The 18,977-nt window shown below is 43.6% G+C and overlaps 1 protein-coding gene across 1 annotated transcript in view; it reads right to left on the bottom strand.

The window, feature by feature from the left end:
* The window catches only part of TMEM176B (transmembrane protein 176B), a 59,747-nt gene extending 40,782 nt beyond the window's left edge, over positions 1 to 18,965 (bottom strand). The window contains exon 1 of the mRNA XM_069752676.1: positions 18,835 to 18,965. Within this exon, the coding sequence (XP_069608777.1) occupies positions 18,835 to 18,930 (96 nt within the window). The 5' untranslated portion in view covers positions 18,931 to 18,965. The remainder of the gene's footprint in view (positions 1 to 18,834) is intronic.
* Positions 18,966 to 18,977: the final 12 nt, after the last annotated feature.

Genomic DNA, 18,977 nt, shown 5'->3' with positions numbered 1-18,977 from the left:
ACGATGCCGGTAACCAGGGTAAACATCGGGTAACTAAGCGCAGGGCCGTGCTTAGTAACCCGATGTTTACCCTGGTTACCATGCTAAAAGTAAAAAAAAAAAAACAGTACATACTTACCTACCGCTGTCTGTCCTCCAGCGCTGCGCTCTGCTTCTCTGCTCTCCTCCTGTACTGTCTGGGAGCCGGAAAGCAGAGCGGTGACGTCACCGCTCTGCTTTCCGGCTCACAGACAGTACAGGAGGAGTGCAGAGCACAGCGCTGGAGGACAGACAGCTGTAGGTAAGTATGTACTGTTTGTTTTTTTTTACTTTTAGCATGGTAACCAGGGTAAACATCGGGTTACTAAGCGCGGCCCTGCGCTTAGTTACCCGATGTTTACCCTGGTTACCAGTGAAGACATCGCTGGATCTGTGTCACACACGCCGATCCAGCGATGTCTCCAGGGAGTCCAGCGACGAAATAAAGTTCTGGACTTTATTCAGCGACCAACGATCTCCCAGCAGGGGCCTGATCGTTGGTCGCTGTCACACATAACGATTTCATTAACGATATCGTTGCTACGTCACAAATAGCAACGATATCGTTAACAATATCGTTATGTGTGAAGGTACCTTTAGGCTGGCTCCTACACCAGACATTAGGGCTGGCTCCTACACCAGACATTAGGGCTGGCTCCTACACCAGACATTAGGGCTGGCTCCTACACCAGACATGTACCACGGTTTGTAGAACTTATCAACATTCGTCTGGAGCTGGTGCAGATCGCTGCAGTTTAACACACTGGATGCCAAGCTGAACAACGACCATAACATGCAAGTAGTCAGAGGTGTCCTTCACCTTCGCTTCAGCACAATTGTGGGCACGTGCGTATTTGGCATCACAACATCCAAGTTCAAATTATTATTATTGGGGTGCAGAAACATTTACAGGGGTATTCCAGGTGCAATACATTTTTCACCTATCCACTTAATAGGCGATAACTTGTAGTTTGGTAAGGAGCCGACCACGGAGATCTGCACCACCCGCCCTAATAGGACATTTGTTTTTCGCCAACCACACATGTGGTCCTACCCTTACGATCTGTATCTTCATTTTATGGGTGCAGCTACAGCTCCCTTCGAAAAATTAATGATTGTTCAACAAACATTGAAAAACCTTTTTTTTTGTCATCTGGGCCGCTCCCTCCGGCTTTATCAATACACTGTGTGCAGAATTGTTAGGCAAGTTGTATTTTGATCACATGATACTTTTTATACATGTCCTACTCCAAGCACTTCAGGCTTGAAAGCCAACTACCAATTAAGTAAATCAGGTGATGTGCATCTCTGTAATGAGGAGGGGTGTTGTCCAATGACAGCATTTGGAAGCGACGCCCAATGGATCAGATAACACCCAGTGTCATAGTTCAGGCTCATCAGGCAGTTCACATGACAAGATTAAAAATCATCAGAGAAATACAAATTGATATTTTACACATTTAGCCTTATTTTTGTTTGTAGGATAACAAAAATTGAAAAGAGAAAAAAAAAAAAAAAAAAAAAAAAAAAAAAAAGAGAGAAGCACGGTCTCACAGAGTGGAACCGAACTCACATCGGAAAAAGAATGAAACATTCAGAGGTGAAGGCATTTACTTTGAGCTACTGAGCTGGAACGATAGACTCTTGGAGAACACAGGTTGGCAGTGTTGAACCATAGTTAAAATACTTTTTATTAATAAATATTAAAATAATTTTTTATATTAAAAGTGGAAATGTGTTTGTCAAATTATTTGGGAGTATGTCATACCACAAACAGAAATAATTAAGAAACGGGGAGTTAAAACGCTGGAGCATACACCAAATGAAGATCACTTCACTAGGAGTGAGAGAAAATGGGCACATCTGATCACTTCATGGAGAGTCCAGAGGACAAATGCTCCCCCAGTAATATGGAATAAAGCTGACGGGTCCAAGCGCCAGCAGAGCGCAAAAAAGGGGTTCGGCTTCCCAGAAAGGCACAGAAACTTAATTATTAGACCAAGAAGAAGCACAAAGAAATTATATATATATATATATATATATATATATATATATATATATATATATATATATATATATATATATATATATATATATATATATATATACACATATATATTTAGGACCAGAAATATTTGGACAGTGACATAAGTTTTGTTATTTTAGCTGTTTACAAAAACATGTTCAGGAATACAATTATATATATAATATGGGCTGAAAGTGCACACTCCCAGCTGCAATATGATAGTTTCCACATCCAAATCGGAGAAAGGGTTTAGGAATCATAGCTCTGTAATGCATAGCGTCCTCTTTTTCAAGGGACCAAAAGTAATTGGACAATGGACTCTAAGGGCTGCAATTAACTCTGAAGGCGTCTCCCTCGTTAACCTGTAATCAATGAAGTAGTTAAAAGGTCAGGGGTGGATTCCAGGTGTGTGGTTTTGCATTTGGAAGCTGTTGCTGTGAGCAGACAACATGCGGTCAAAGGAACTCTCAATTGAGGTGAAGCAGAACATCCTGAGGCTGAAAGAAAAGAAAAAATCCATCAGAGAGATAGCAGACATGCTTGGAGTAGCAAAATCAACAGTTGGGTACATTCTGAGAAAAAAGGAATTGACTGGTGAGCTTGGGAACTCAAAAAGGCCTGGGCGTCCACGGATGACAACAGTGGTGGATGATCGCCGCATACTTAATTTGGTGAAGAAGAACCCGTTCACAACATCAACTGAAGTCCAGAACACTCTCAGTGAAGTAGGTGTATCTGTCTCTAAGTCAACAGTAAAGAGAAAACTCCATGACAGTAAATACAAAGGGTTCACATCTAGATGCAAACCATTCATCAATACCAAAAATAGACAGGCCAGAGTTAAATTTGCAGAAAAACACCTCAAGAAGCCAGCTCAGTTCTGGAAAAGTATTCTATGGACAGATGAGACAAAGATCAACCTGTACCAGAATGATGGGAAGAAAAAAGTTTGGAGAAGAAAGGGAACGGCACATGATCCAAGGCACACCACATCCTCTGTAAAACATGGTGGAGGCAACGTGATGGCATGGGCATGCATGGCTTTCAATGGCACTGGGTCACTTGTGTTTATTGATGACATAAGAGCAGACAAGAGTAGCCGGATGAATTCTGAAGTGTACCGGGATATACTTTCAGCCCAGATTCTGCCAAATGCTGCAAAGTTGATTGGACGGCGCTTCATAGTACAGATGGACAATGACCCCAAGCATACAGCCAAAGCTACCCAGGAGTTCATGAGTGCCAAAAAGTGGAACATTCTGCAATGGCCAAGTCAATCTCCAGATCTAAACCCAATTGAGCATGCATTTCACTTGCTCAAATCCAGACTTAAGACGGAAAGACCCACAAACAAGCAAGACCTGAAGGCTGCGGCTGTAAAGGCCTGGCAAAGCATTAAGAAGGAGGAAACCCAGCGTTTGGTGATGTCCATGGGTTCCAGACTTAAGGCAGTGATTGCCTCCAAAGGATTTGCAACAAAATATTGAAAATAAAAATATTTTGTTTGGGTTATGTTTATTTGTCCAATTACTTTTGACCTCCTAAAATGTGGAGTGTTTGTAAAGAAATGTGTACAATTCCTACATTTTCTATCAGATATTTTTGTTCAACCCTTCAAATTAAACGTTACAATCTGCACTTGAATTCTGTTGTAGAGGTTTCATTTCAAATCCAATGTGGTGGCATGCAGAGCCCAACTCGCGAAAATTGTGTCACTGTCCAAATATTTCTGGCCCTAACTGTATATATACACATACATATACACACACTGGGGCAAAAAAGTATTTAGTCAGTCAGCAATAGTGCAAGTTCCACCACTTATAAAGATGAGAGGCGTCTGTAATTTACATCATAGGTAGACCTCAACTATGGGAGACAAACTGAGAAAAAAAAAATCCAGAAAATCACATTGTCTGTTTTTTTAACATTTTATTTGCATATTATGGTGGAAAATAAGTATTTGGTCAGAAACAAAATTTCATCTCAATACTTTGTAATATATCCTTTGTTGGCAATGACAGAGGTCAAACGTTTTCTGTAAGTCTTCACAAGGTTGCCACACACTGTTGTTGGTATGTTGGCCCATTCCTCCATGCAGATCTCTAGAGCAGTGATGTTTTTGGCTTTTCGCTTGGCAACACGGACTTTCAACTCCCTCCAAAGGTTTTCTATAGGGTTGAGATCTGGAGACTGGCTAGGCCACTCCAGGACCTTGAAATGCTTCTTACGAAGCCACTCCTTCGTTGCCCTGGCGGTGTGCTTTGGATCATTGTTATGTTGAAAGACCCAGCCACGTTTCATCTTCAATGCCCTTGCTGATGGAAGGAGGTTTGCACTCAAAATCTCACGATACATGGCCCCATTCATTCTTTCATGTACCCGGATCAGTCGTCCTGGCCCCTTTGCAGAGAAACAGCCCCAAAGCATGATGTTTCCACCACCATGCTTTACAGTAGGTATGGTGTTTGATGGATGCAACTCAGTATTCTTTTTCCTCCAAACACGACAAGTTGTGTTTCTACCAAACAGTTCCAGTTTGGTTTCATCAGACCATAGGACATTCTCCCAAAACTCCTCTGGATCATCCAAATGCTCTCTAGCAAACTTCAGACGGGCCCGGACATGTACTGGCTTAAGCAGTGGGACACGTCTGGCACTGCAGGATCTGAGTCCATGGTGGCGTAGTGTGTTACTTATGGTAGGCCTTGTTACATTGGTCCCAGCTCTCTGCAGTTCATTCACTAGGTCCCCCCGTGGTTCTGGGATTTTTGCTCACCGTTCTTGTGATCATTCTGACCCCACGGTGTGGGATTTTGCGTGGAGCCCCAGATCGAGGGAGATTATCAGTGGTCTTGTATGTCTTCCATTTTCTAATTATTGCTCCCACTGTTGATTTCTTCACTCCAAGCTGGTTGGCTATTGCAGATTCAGTCTTCCCAGCCTGGTGCAGGGCTACAATTTTGTTTCTGGTGTCCTTTGACAGCTCTTTGGTCTTCACCATAGTGGAGTTTGGAGTCAGACTGTTTGAGGGTGTGCACAGGTGTCTTTTTATACTGATAACAAGTTTAAACAGGTGCCATTACTACAGGTAATGAGTGGAGGAAAGAGGAGACTCTTAAAGAAGAAGTTACAGGTCTGTGAGAGCCAGAAATCTTGATTGTTTGTTTCTGACCAAATACTTATTTTCCACCATAATATGCAAATAAAATGTTAAGAAAACAGACAATGTGATTTTCTGGATTTTTTTTTTTCTCAGTTTGTCTCCCATAGTTGAGGTCTACCTATGATGTAAATTACAGACGCCTCTCATCTTTTTAAGTGATGGAACTTGCACTATTGCTGACTGACAATACTTTTTTGCCCGTGTGTGTGTGTGTGTGTGTGTGAGAGTGTGTGAGAGTGTGTGTGTGAGTGCGTGTGCGAGAGAGAGCGAGAGTGCGAGAGAGAGAGAGAGCGAGAGTGCGAGAGAGAGAGAGAGTGCGAGAGAGAGAGAGAGCGAGAGTGCGAGAGAGAGAGAGAGCGAGAGTGCGAGAGAGAGAGAGAGCGAGAGTGCGAGAGAGAGAGCGAGAGTGCGAGAGAGAGAGCGAGAGTGCGAGAGAGAGAGCGAGAGTGCGAGAGAGAGAGCGAGAGTGCGAGAGAGAGAGCGAGAGTGCGAGAGAGAGAGCGAGAGTGCGAGAGAGAGAGCGAGAGTGCGAGAGAGAGAGCGAGAGTGCGAGAGAGAGAGCGAGAGTGCGAGAGAGAGAGCGAGAGTGCGAGAGAGAGAGCGAGAGTGCGAGAGAGAGAGCGAGAGTGCGAGAGAGAGAGCGAGAGTGCGAGAGAGAGAGCGAGAGTGCGAGAGAGAGAGCGAGAGTGCGAGAGAGAGAGCGAGAGTGCGAGAGAGAGAGCGAGAGTGCGAGAGAGAGAGCGAGAGTGCGAGAGAGAGAGCGAGAGTGCGAGAGAGAGAGCGAGAGTGCGAGAGAGAGAGCGAGAGTGCGAGAGAGAGAGCGAGAGTGCGAGAGAGAGAGCGAGAGTGCGAGAGAGAGAGCGAGAGTGCGAGAGAGAGAGCGAGAGTGCGAGAGAGAGAGCGAGAGTGCGAGAGAGAGAGCGAGAGTGCGAGAGAGAGCGAGAGAGAGAGCGAGAGCGCGAGAGAGAGCGAGAGCGCGAGAGAGAGCGAGAGCGCGAGAGAGAGCGAGAGCGCGAGAGAGAGCGAGAGCGCGAGAGAGAGCGAGAGCGCGAGAGAGAGCGAGAGCGCGAGAGAGAGCGAGAGCGCGAGAGAGAGCGAGAGCGCGAGAGAGAGCGAGAGCGCGAGAGAGAGCGAGAGCGCGAGAGAGAGCGAGAGCGCGAGAGAGAGCGAGAGTGCGAGAGAGAGCGAGAGTGCATGTATGTATGTATGTATGTATGTATGTATGTATGTATGTATGTATGTATATATATATATATATATATATATATATATATATATGTCAAAAATTGTGAGATGTCTTGCAGAGGGATGCAGCAGTCTTGAAATTGCCAAACTTTTGAAGCGTGATCACCGAACAATCAAGTGTTTCATGGCAAATAGCCAAAAGGGTCGCAAGAAGCGCGTTGGGCAAAAAAAGGTGCAATATAACTGCCCATGAATTGAGGAAAATCAAGCGTGAAGCTGCCAAGATGCCATTTGCCACCAGTTTTGCCATATTTCAGAGCTGCAACGTTACTGGAGTAACAAAAAGCACAAGGTGTGTGATACTCATCCTTTGAACAAGAAACAAGATAAAATGTCAAGACTGGGCCAAGAATTATCTTAAGACTGACTTTTCAAAGGTTTTATGGACTGATGAAATGAGAGTGACTCTTCATGGACCAGATGGATGGGCCAGAGGCTGGATCAGTAAAGGGCAGAGAGCTCCACTCCGACTCAGACGCCAGCAAGGTGGAGGTGGGGTACTGGTATGGGCTGGTATCATCAAAGATGAACTTGTGGGACCTTTTCAGGTTGAGGATGAAGTGAAGCTCAACTGCCAGACCTACTGCCAGTTTCTGGAAGACAACTTCTTCAAGCAGTGGTACAGGAAGAAGTCGGTATCGTTCAAGAAAAACATGATTTTCATGCAGGACAATGCTCCATCACATGCCTCCAACTACTCCACAGCGTGGCCGGCCAGTAAAGGTCTCAAAGAAGAAAAAATAATGACATGTCCCCTTTGTTCACCTGATCTGAACCCCATAGAGAACCTGTGGTCATCATAAAATGTGAGCTCTACAGGGAGGAACAGACAAAGCTGAAGTTGGTTTCTTATTCGGCAATTTTTTCTTTTCTGTTTTTTATAGGTTTAACAACAAAAAATAAATCATCACAATAATAAAATACAATGCAGCAAGGAGCCCTGATGTGAATACTCTTAAAAACTGCTACAAAAATAATAAAACTGGCACAAAAATGGGCATCAAAGAGCGCTGAAGAAAGGGTTAAATGCCTTTGGGCCACTGATCTCACACTGCAGGCATATAGAACAGGGCGCCCCACATCCAAACCAGTTATTTCCAACCTGGCCCAAATGGGTTCTGGGCATCAGAACTGGCATCAAAGTGGGCAGTCAATTTTGGCCATTTGAACAAGTAACTGATGTTTTTAAGGGGTTAACTGCCTTTGGGCCACTGATCTGACACTTAAAATGCACAGTGATGCACAGTGCCCTGCATCAATCCCAGGTCCCGCCAGCCTGGCCCAAATGGGTTCTGGGCACCAAAACTGGCATCAAAGTGGGCAAACAGCCCATTTTCTCAGATTTGAACAAGTAACTGATGTTTTTAAGGGGTTAAAGGCCTTTGGGCCACTGATACCACAGTACATACATATAGAACAGGGAGCCCCACATCAAAATCAGGTCCCTCCAGCCTGGCCCAAATGGGTTCTGGGCATCAGAACTGGCATCAAAGTGAGCTCACGGCCAATTTTCATAGATTTGAATAAGTAACTGATGTTTTTTCGGGGTTAAATGCCTTTGGGCCACTGATCTGACACTTAAAATACACAGATATTGATGCCCTGCATCAAACCCAGGTTCCTCCACCCTGGCCCAAATGCGTTCTGGGCACCAGAACTGGCATCAAAGTGGGAAAACAGCCCATTTTCACGGATTTGAATAAGTAACTGATGTTTTTAAGGGGTTGAATGCCTTGTGGCCACTGATACCACAGTACATACGTATAGAACAGGGAGCCCAACATCAAAAACAGGTCCCTCCAGCCTGGCCCAAATGGGTTCATTGCATTTAACCCCTTAAAAACATCAGTTACTTATTCAAATCTGCGTAAATGGGCTGTTTGCCCACTTTGATGCCAGTTCTCGTGCCCAGAAGCCATTTGGGCCAAGGTGGAGGGACCTGGGATTGATGCAGGGCATCACAGTCTGTGTATTTTAAGTGTCAGATCAGTGGCCCAAAGGTATTTAACCCCCCAAAAAAATCAGTTACTTATTCAAATGTGTGAAAATGGGCTGTGTGCCCACTTTGATGCCTGTTCTGATGCCCAGAACCCATTTGGGCCAGGCTGAAGGGATTTGTTTTTGATGTTGGGCTCCCTGTTCTATATGTATGCACTGTGGGATCAGTGGCCCAAAGGCATTTAACCCCTTAAAAACATCAGTTACTTATTCAAATGTGTGAAAATGGGCTGTTTGCCCACTTTGATGCCAGTTCTGGTGTCCAGAACCCATTTGGGCCAGGCTGCAGGGACCTGGGATTGATGCAGGGCATCACTGTCTGTGTATTTTAAGTGTCAGATCAGTGGCCCAAAGGCATAACACCCCTTAAAAACATCAGTTACTTATTCAAATGGCCAAAATTTACTGTCTACAAAAAAACCCTATTTGGGAGAGAAGAACAGACAAATTGGGCGCCCTAAGTGCGTAAACACAATATTATAGTCTTTAAAGGGTGCACAATTTTATGCACTCACCTGATAAAAGACTAAAATGGCTTTAGATCGTGTATCCTCCAAATTCCCTCTGAGATACTTTTCAATGTACAGGGCTTGCAGCTTGCCTCGGGTGGATCCAAGTGAGAGAGCCAGAGTAAGGCCGCCGTCACACATGCGAGTTTTACGGACGTAAGAGCGCAGAATCTACGTCCGTAAAACTCGCAAAAAATACGGCACAATTATTCTCTATGCCCCTGCTCCTATTTGCCGTATTTTACTGATCAGTATTATACGGCTTTCTACGGCCGTACAAAATCGCAGCATGCTGCGTTTGTCACCGTACTGCGCAAGAAATACGCCAATGAAAGTCTATGGAAGCGTGAAAAATACGGATTACACACGGACAAGCAGTGTGACTTGCGAGAAATACGCAGCGCTGTTAGAGAGAAAAGCCGGTAATTCAGTGCGGTGTACAGTAAAATCACACTGACAGCTTACAGTAGAATAGGTAGAATAAATGTGTACACATAGAATAGGTATATATATATATATATATATGTCATTAGACACATATATGTATATATATTAATATTTATTCCAGCGCTAGACAGCTTGAAAGCCGGTAATTCAATTACCGGCTTTTTCCTTCTCCTTCCTAAAACCCGACATGATTTGAGACATGGTTTACATACAGTAAACCATGTCTTCTCTCCATTTTTTTTGCAGATTCCACACTACTAATGTCAGTAGTGTGTATCTGCAAAATTTGGCCGTTCTAGCTCTTAAAATAAAGGGTTAAATGGCGGAAAAAATTGGCGTGGGCTCCCGCGCAATTTTCTCCGCCAGAGTAGTAAAGCCAGTGACTGAGGGCAGATATTAATAGCCTGGAGAGGGTCCATGGTTATTGGCCCCCCCCTGGCTAAAAATATCTGCCCCCAGCCACCCCAGAAAAGGCACATCTGGAAGATGCGCCTATTCTGGCACTTGGCCACTCTCTTCCCATTCCCGTGTAGCGGTGGGATATGGGGTAATGAAGGGTTAATGCCACCTTGCTATTGTAAGGTGACATTAAGCCTAATTAATAATGGAGAGGCGTCAATTATGACACCTATCCATTATTAATCCAATACTAGTAAAGGGTTAAATAAAACACAAACACATTATTTAAAATTATTTTAATGAAATAAAAACAATGGTTGTTGCAGTATTTTATTCAACGCCCAATCCAGTCACTGAAGACCCTCGTTCTGTGAGTAAAAAAACATAATAAACCAACAATATACTTACCCTCCGCAGATCTGTAACGTCCAACGATGTAAATCCTTCTGAAGGGGTTAAAACATTTTGCAGCAAGGAGCTGTGCTAATGCACGCTGCTCCTCGCTGCAAAACCCCAGGGAATGAGGCTAAAAATAGATCAATGATCTATATTTAGCATCATTTGCGGTGAGGCGCCCTCTGCTGGCTGTTCATAGATCGTGGGAAATTACCTAGAAAGCCAGGGAGCTTTCTAGGTAATTTCCCACGATCTATGAACAGCCAGCAGAGGGCGCCTCACCGCAAATGATGCTAAATATAGATCATTGATCTATTTTTAGCCTCATTCCCTGGGGTTTTGCAGCGAGGAGCAGCGTGCATTAGCACAGCTCCTTGCTGCAAAATGTTTTAACCCCTTCAGAAGGATTTACATCGTTGGACGTTACAGATCTGCGGAGGGTAAGTATATTGTTGGTTTATTATGTTTTTTTACTCACAGAACGAGGGTCTTCAGCCAGGGAGCTTTCTAGGTAATTTCCCACGATCTATGAACAGCCAGCAGAGGGCGCCTCACCGCAAATGATGCTAAATATAGATCATTGATCTATTTTTAGCCTCATTCCCTGGGGTTTTGCAGCGAGGAGCAGCGTGCATTAGCACAGCTCCTTGCTGCAAAATGTTTTAACCCCTTCAGAAGGATTTACATCGTTGGACGTTACAGATCTGCGGAGGGTAAGTATATTGTTGGTTTATTATGTTTTTTTACTCACAGAACGAGGGTCTTCAGTGACTGGATTGGGCGTTGAATAAAATACTGCAACAACCATTGTTTTTATTTCATTAAAATAATTTTAAATAATGTGTTTGTGTTTTATTTAACCCTTTACTAGTATTGGATTAATAATGGATAGGTGTCATAATTGACGCCTCTCCATTATTAATTAGGCTTAATGTCACCTTACAATAGCAAGGTGGCATTAACCCTTCATTACCCCATATCCCACCGCTACACGGGAATGGGAAGAGAGTGGCCAAGTGCCAGAATAGGCGCATCTTCCAGATGTGCCTTTTCTGGGGTGGCTGGGGGCAGATATTTTTAGCCAGGGGGGGGCCAATAACCATGGACCCTCTCCAGGCTATTAATATCTGCCCTCAGTCACTGGCTTTACTACTCTGGCGGAGAAAATTGCGCGGGAGCCCACGCCAATTTTTTCCGCCATTTAACCCTTTATTTTAAGAGCTAGAACGGCCAAATTTTGCAGATACACACTACTGACATTAGTAGTGTGGAATCTGCAAAAAAAATGGAGAGAAGACATGGTTTACTGTATGTAAACCATGTCTCAAATCATGTCGGGTTTTAGGAAGGAGAAGGAAAAAGCCGGTAATTGAATTACCGGCTTTCAAGCTGTCTAGCGCTGGAATAAATATTAATATATATACATATATGTGTCTCACTGACATATATATATATATATATATATATATACCTATTCTATGTGTACACATTTATTCTACCTATTCTACTGTAAGCTGTCAGTGTGATTTTACTGTACACCGCTCTGAATTACCGGCTTTTCTCTCTAATATATGTGTCTACTGACATATATATATATATATATATATATATATATATATATATATATATATATATATATAGACAGTATATATATATTTTCTTTTCTTTTTGGGACACATGGATCACTTCTATAGCGGTATGTTGGTTTTGCTAGCCTGCGAGAAAACCACGCAGTACGGATGCCATACGGATTACATACGGAGGATGCCATGCGCAAAAAACGCTGACACACCCTGCCTACGGAGGAGCTACGGACCACTTTTTTCGGGACTTTTCAGCGTATTACGGCCGTAATATACGGACCGTATTGTTTTACGCTGTGTGTGACGCCGGCCTAAGGCTCACACAGGATGAGTAGTTCAAGAAAAGCACATCCAGCCCATGAATGGCAGCGCTTCCCAGGACTCACATTCAAAGATGATATTTCATATTTTTTTATTTCATAACTTAAAATAGAAGATATACAACGCGTTTCGGATACAGTATATATATCCTTCTTCAGGTATCATAAAAACACAGTACAAATCCTACTAGTATAAAATTCAATTACACTTATATATAGTATCACACCTTTTATCCCTATCTCAGAAACTTGATTTGGGGTGTGGACCAAGTTCAGGAAAACACCCACTGATTGATACAGCCTTGTTAACATTGATGCAAGAAAGAGAGGAAAAAAAAATTAAATAAATAAAGATAAATAAAAAAATATATCAAAGGGAAAAAAAACAAAAAAAAAACACGAGAAAATAAATAAAAAAATAAAAAAAAATAAAGAAAGAAAAAAGAAAAAAAATCCTTTAAACTCTCTCTATGATATCATTCAATCCATTTGGAAATAATGTTCCCAAACGATATATCCAAAACGTTTCTTTCCTGTTTAACCCCTTAGTGACAGAGCCAATTTGGTACTTAATGACCGAGCCAATTTTTGCAATTCTGACCACTGTCACTTTATGAGGTTATAACTCTGGAACGCTTCAACGGATCCCGCTGATTCTGAGATTGTTTTTTCGTGACATATTGTACTTCATGTTAGTGGTAACATTTCTTCGATATTACTTGCGATTATTTATGAAAAAAACGGAAATATGGCGAAAATTTTTAAAATTTTGCAATTTTCAAACTTTGTATTTTTATGCCCTTAAATCAGAGAGATATGTCACGAAAAATAGTTAATAAATAACATTTCCCACATGTCTACTTTACATCAGCACAATTTTGGAAACAAAATTTTTTTTTGTTAGGGAGTTATAAGGGTTAAAAGTTGACCAGCAATTTCTCATTTTTACAACACCATTTTTTTATTAGGGACCACATCACATTTGAAGTCATTTTGAGGGGTCTATATGATAGAAAATAATGAAGTGTGACACCATTCTAAAAACTACACCCCTCAAGGTTCTCAAAACCACATTCAAGAAGTTTATTAACCCTTTACGTGCTTCACAGGAACTGAAACAATGTGGAAGGAAAAAATGAACATTTAACTTTTTTTTGCAAACATCTTAATTCAGAACCATTTTTTTTATTTTCACAAGTGTAAAAATAGAAATGTAACCATAAATGTTGTTATGCAATTTCTCCTGAATACGCCAATACCCCATATGTGGGGGTAAACCACTGTTAGGGCGCACCGCAGAACTTAGAAGTGAAGGAGCGCCGTTTTACTTTTTCAATGTTGAATTGGCTGGAATTGAGATTGGATGCCATGTCGCGTTTGGAGAGCCCCTGATGTGCCTAAACAGTGGAAACCCCCCACAAGTGACACCATTTTGGAAACTAGACCCCTTAAGGAACTTATCTAGATGTGTGGTGAGCACTTTGAACCCCCAAGTGCTTCACAGAAGTTTATAACGTAGAGCCGTGAAAATAAAAAAATCGCTTTTGTTTACACAAAAATGATCTTTTTGCCCACAAATTCTTATTTTCACAAGGGTAACAGGAGAAATTAGACCACAAAAGTTGTTGTGCAATTTCTCCTGAGTACGCTGATACCCAATATGTGGGGGTAAACCACTGTTAGGGCGCACCGCAGAGCTTGGAAGAGAAGGAGTGCCGTTTTACTTTTTCAATGTAGAATTGGCTGGAATTGAGATCGGACGCCATGTCGCGTTTGGAGAGCCCCTGATGTGCCTAAACAGTAGAAATCCCCCACAAGTGACCCCATTTTGGAAACTAGACCCCCCATGGAACTTATCTAGATGTGTGGTGAGAACCTTGAATGCCCAAGTGCTTCACAGAAGTTTATAATGCAGAGCCGTGAAAATAAAAAATATTTTTTTTTTCCACAAAAAAGATATTGTAGCCCCCAAGTTTTTATTTTTACAAGGGTAACAAGAGAAATTGGAACCCAAAAGTTGTTGTCCAATTTGTCCTGAGTATGCTGGTACCCCATATGTGGGGGTAAACCACTGTTTGGGCGCACGGCAGAGCTCGGAAGGAAGGAGCGCCGTTTTGGAATGCAGACTTTGATAGAATGGTCTGCGGGTATTATGTTGCATTTGCAGAGCCCCTGATGTACCTAACCAGTAGAAACCCTCCACAAGTGACCCCATTTTGGAAACTAGACCCCCCAAGGAACTTATCTAGATGTGTGGTGAGAACTTTGAATGCTCAAGTGCTTCACAGAAGTTTAGAATGCAGAGTCGTGAAAATAAAAAATATTTTTTTTTTCACAAAAAAGATTTTGTAGCCCCCAAGTTTTTATTTTCACAAGGGTAACAAGAGAAATTGGACCCCAGAAGTTGTTGTCCAATTTATCCCGAGTACGCTGATGCCCCATATGTGGGGGTAATCCACTGTTTGGGCGCACGGCAGAGCTCAGAAGGGAGGGAGCACCATTTGACTTTTTGAGCGCAAAATTGGCTGTCGTGTTTGGAGACCCCCTGACGTACCTAAACAGTGGAAACCCCCCAATTCTAGCTCCAACCCCTAACCCTAATCCCAACCTGATCCATAATCCTAATCACTAACCCTAACCATAATCACAACCCTTACCCCAAAACAACCCTAATGTCAACCCTAACCATAACCCTAATCAAAACCCTAAATCCAACACACCCCTAATCCTAATCTCAACCCTAACCTCAAACCTAACCCTAATCCCAATACACCCCTAATCACAACCCTAACCTTAACCCTAATCCCAAACCTAACCCTAATCCCAAGCGTAACCCTAATGCCAACCCTAACCCTAATACCAACCCTAATCTAAACCCTAAACCTAATCCCAGCTCTAACCCTAACTTTAGCCCAAACCCTAACCCTAGCCCTAAGGCTACTTTCACACTTGCGTCGTTTGGCATTCCGTCGCAATCCGTCGTTTTGGACAAGAAACGGATCCTGCAAATGTGCCCGCAAGATGCGTTTTTTGCCCATAGTATTGCCGACGGATCGTGACGGATGGCCACACGTCGCGTCCGTCGTGCACTGGATCAGTTGTGTTTTGGCGGAGCGTCGGCACAAAAAAACGTTCAATGAAACGTTTTTTTGTACGTCGCATCCGCCATTTCTGACCGCGCATGCGTGGCCGTAACTCCGCCCCCTCCTCCCCAGGACATAGATTGGGCAGCGGATGCGTTGAAAAACTACAGCTGCTGCCCACGTTGTGCACAATTTTCACAACGTGCGTCGGTATGTCGGGCCGACGCATTGCGACGGCCCCGTACCGACGTAAGTGTGAAAGAAGCCTAACCCTAAATTTAGCCCCAACCCTAACCCTAAATTTAGCCCCAACCCTAACCCTAAATTTAGCCCCAACCCTAGCCCTAACCCTACCCCTAACCCTAGCCCTAACCTAACCCTACCCCTAACCTAACCCTACCCCTAACCCTAACCTAACCCTAGCCGTAACCCTACCCCTAACCCTAACCTAACCCTACCCCTAACCTAACCCTAGCTGTAACCCTACCCCTAACCTAACCCTAGCCCTAACCCTACCCCTACCCCTACCCCTAACCGCTGTTCTCCTGCCGGCCGGCAGATGGAGACAGATGGCGGGCGCACTGGGCATGCGTCCGCCATGTTCTTCTGCTGGCGGCCAGGAGGAGCAGCAAGAGGATCCAGGGACCTAGGTGAGTATGCTAGGGTCCCCGAATCCCCCTATTTCTCTGTCCTCTGATGTGCGATCACATCAGAGGACAGAGAATTACACTTTACTTTTTTTTTTTTTTTGCGGTCGCCGGTAAACAGTTAATTACCGGCGATCGCAAAACAGGGGTCGCTAAAACCGACCCCCGATCATGCTCTTTGGGGTCTCGGCTACCCCAGGCAGCCGAGACCCCAAAGATTCTCCCGGTGCCGGCCGGCGGGCGCACTGCGCATGCGCCCGCCATTTTGAAGATGGCGGCGCCCACCGGGAGACACGAGGAGCATCGGGGGAGCTAGGTGAGTATTGGGGGGCCACCTGGGACCCCTTTTCTCTGTCCTCCGATGTGCGATCACATCGGAGGACAGAGAAATTAAAAAGAGATCGCTTTTTTTTTTTTTTTTTGCGATCGCCGGTAAACGGTTAATTACCGGCGATCGCAAATGTGGGGAGGGTTAAAAACCCCCCGAATCATGTTCTCTGGGGTCTCGGCTACCCTCGGCAGCCGAGACCCCGGAGAAAATCGGCCTGTGGGGGGCGCTATACACTTTTTCCACAGCGCCGTTAATTAACGGCGCTGTGGTGTAAGTACCCTTAGCGGCCGCCGTTAAAAGGCGTATCGGCGGTCACTAAGGGGTTAAAGGAGCATTCCTGTTTGCAACTCCAGAGGGTATCTGCTCCACTGGAGTTACTTTTATGTTAAAAATTTTATTATGTTTAAGTAGTAGATGCCTTGAGAGACTATGTTTTAAAAAGCCATTTTTTGCTCTATTTCTGTGGCCATTAATGCGGGACCGCAGTGTCTGTACAGTGCGTCCCACTGTACAGACACTGCGGTCCCACATTAATGGCCACAGAAATAGAGCAAAAAATGGCTTTTTAAAACATAGTCTCTCAAGGCATCTACTACTTAAACATTTTTTTTTCTTGTGATTTTTTTTTTTCCTTTGATATATTTTTTTATTTATTTTTATTTATTTAAATTTTTTTTCCTCTCTTTCTTGCATCAATGTTAACAAGGCTGTATCAATCAGTGGGTGTTTTCCTGAACTTGGTCCACACCCCAAATCAAGTTTCTGAGACTGGGATAAAAGGTGTGATACTATATATAAGTGTAATTGAATTTTATACTAGTAGGATTTGTACGGTGTTTTTATGATACCTGAAGAAGGATATATACTGTATCCGAAACGCGTTGTATATCTTCTATTTTAAGTTATGAAATAAAAAAATATGAAACATCATCTTTGAATGTGAGTCCTGGGAAGCGCTGCCATTCATGGGCTGGATGTGCTTTTCTTGAAAAATTTACTGTCTGCCCACTTTGATGCCAGTTCTGATGCCCAGAACCCATTTGGGCCAGGCTGGAAATAACTGGTTTGGATGTGGGGCGCCCTGTTCTATATGTCTGCAGTGTGAGATCAGTGGCCCAAAGGCATTTAACCCTTTCTTCAGTGCTCTTTGGTGCCACTTTGATGCCCATTTTTGTGCCATTTTTATTGTTTTTGTAGCCGTTTTTAAGAGTATTCACATCATGGCTACTCGCTGCATTGTGTTTTATTATTGTGCTGATTATTTTTTGTTGTTGAACCCATAAAAAAACAGAAAAGAAAAAATTGCCAAATAAGAAACCAACTTCAGCCTCGTGAGGAACAGTGTCTGGGAGGCTGTGGTGGCTGCTGCACACAATGTTGATCGTAAACAGATCAAGAAACTGACAGAATCTATGGATGGAAGGCTGTTAGTGTCATCATAAAGAAAGGTGGCTATATTGGTCACTCATTTTTTGGGGTTTTGTTTTTGCATGTCAGAAATGTTTATTTCTAAATTTTGTGCCGTTATATTGGTTTACCTGGTGAAAATAAACAAGTGAGATGGGAATATATTTGATTTTTTATTAAGTTGCCTAATAATTCTGCACAGTAATAGTTACCTGCACAGATATCCTCCTAAGATAGCCAAATCTAAAAATAACCCACTCCAACTTCCAAAAATATTAAGCTTTGATATTTATGAGTCTTTTGGGTTGATTGAGAACATAGTTGTTGATCAATAATAAAGATAATCCTCTAAAATACAACTTGCCTAATAATTCTGCACGCAGTGTATGTTCACCAAGGAAGTAGGGAAATTAAAAGGGAACTGTGTAATCAATGACTTATTGTTTTCCTCCGGTTACAACACACGCACAGAGCAATAAGGGGATGTGCACACGATCAGGCTTTGCCGCAGGTGAATTTCCACATGAATTCGGCACCTCCGCTCACTTGTGTTTTTGTAAAGTATAGATAGATATTAGTGAGATTAATCGGTGCCTTGCGTACTTGTATTAACCCAATAAATGACGTATTCTTGATAACCAGCCATGGTAAAGCACACAGCTGGGGGCTTATATTATCAGGCTGGAAAGGTCTGTGGTTATTGGGTCCTTCCCACCCCACATCAGATGCACCAATTCTGGCACTTTGCCGCCTCTTCCCGAGCGCCTTGGTGTCTGCACAGAAGACCGAGCGTCCTCACAAGAGACGTTGACCTGCTGCTGCTCGGAAACTCGCACCACAGGAGATTTTATAATCCCATCCACTGGGCAATGTAGCGCTTTGGACGCTGCGATCATCCGCCAGTAATATTGACTGCGGGTGTGCTGCCTAATACAGCTGTGGTAACCAGTGTCACATTGGTAAGATTACGCCCCCACGTTACTCGCCCCGGCCTTGGTGGCTGCATTGTCCGTGGCGCTCACATGACAACGCTCAGTGGCCAGGGATGGGCTGCAGACCCCATTTAGAGAGTACATCTATTCTGACAAGTATTGATTGGCTGCAGCGTTAAAGTAACAGAATGTGACAAGCACCAGGAGACAGAGCCATGCAGAGGACTAGCTGCTTTTCTGATTTCACCCTAATAATAGACAACCCCTGTAACTCCCCCTCCCTCCAGCCCCCACTGTACAGACGGGCCCCGCGCTATGGCGCCTCAGTACCTGCCAACTCGACCTCTCTGCTTCATAAAACTGCGCAACGACTAAACATCCCGTGCAGCGGTCTATATAGTCCTGGGTCACATGACTCCTTGACATAATGGGGCGGAGTTATCAGGGAATTTCCCGGGACATTTTTATCAGAA

Source organism: Ranitomeya imitator, chromosome 2 (assembly GCF_032444005.1).
Source record: "Ranitomeya imitator isolate aRanImi1 chromosome 2, aRanImi1.pri, whole genome shotgun sequence".
NCBI classification, from domain to species: domain Eukaryota; kingdom Metazoa; phylum Chordata; class Amphibia; order Anura; family Dendrobatidae; genus Ranitomeya; species Ranitomeya imitator.
Note: the sequence above shows the minus strand (reverse complement) of the source record. Positions and strands in the feature narration are given on the sequence as shown.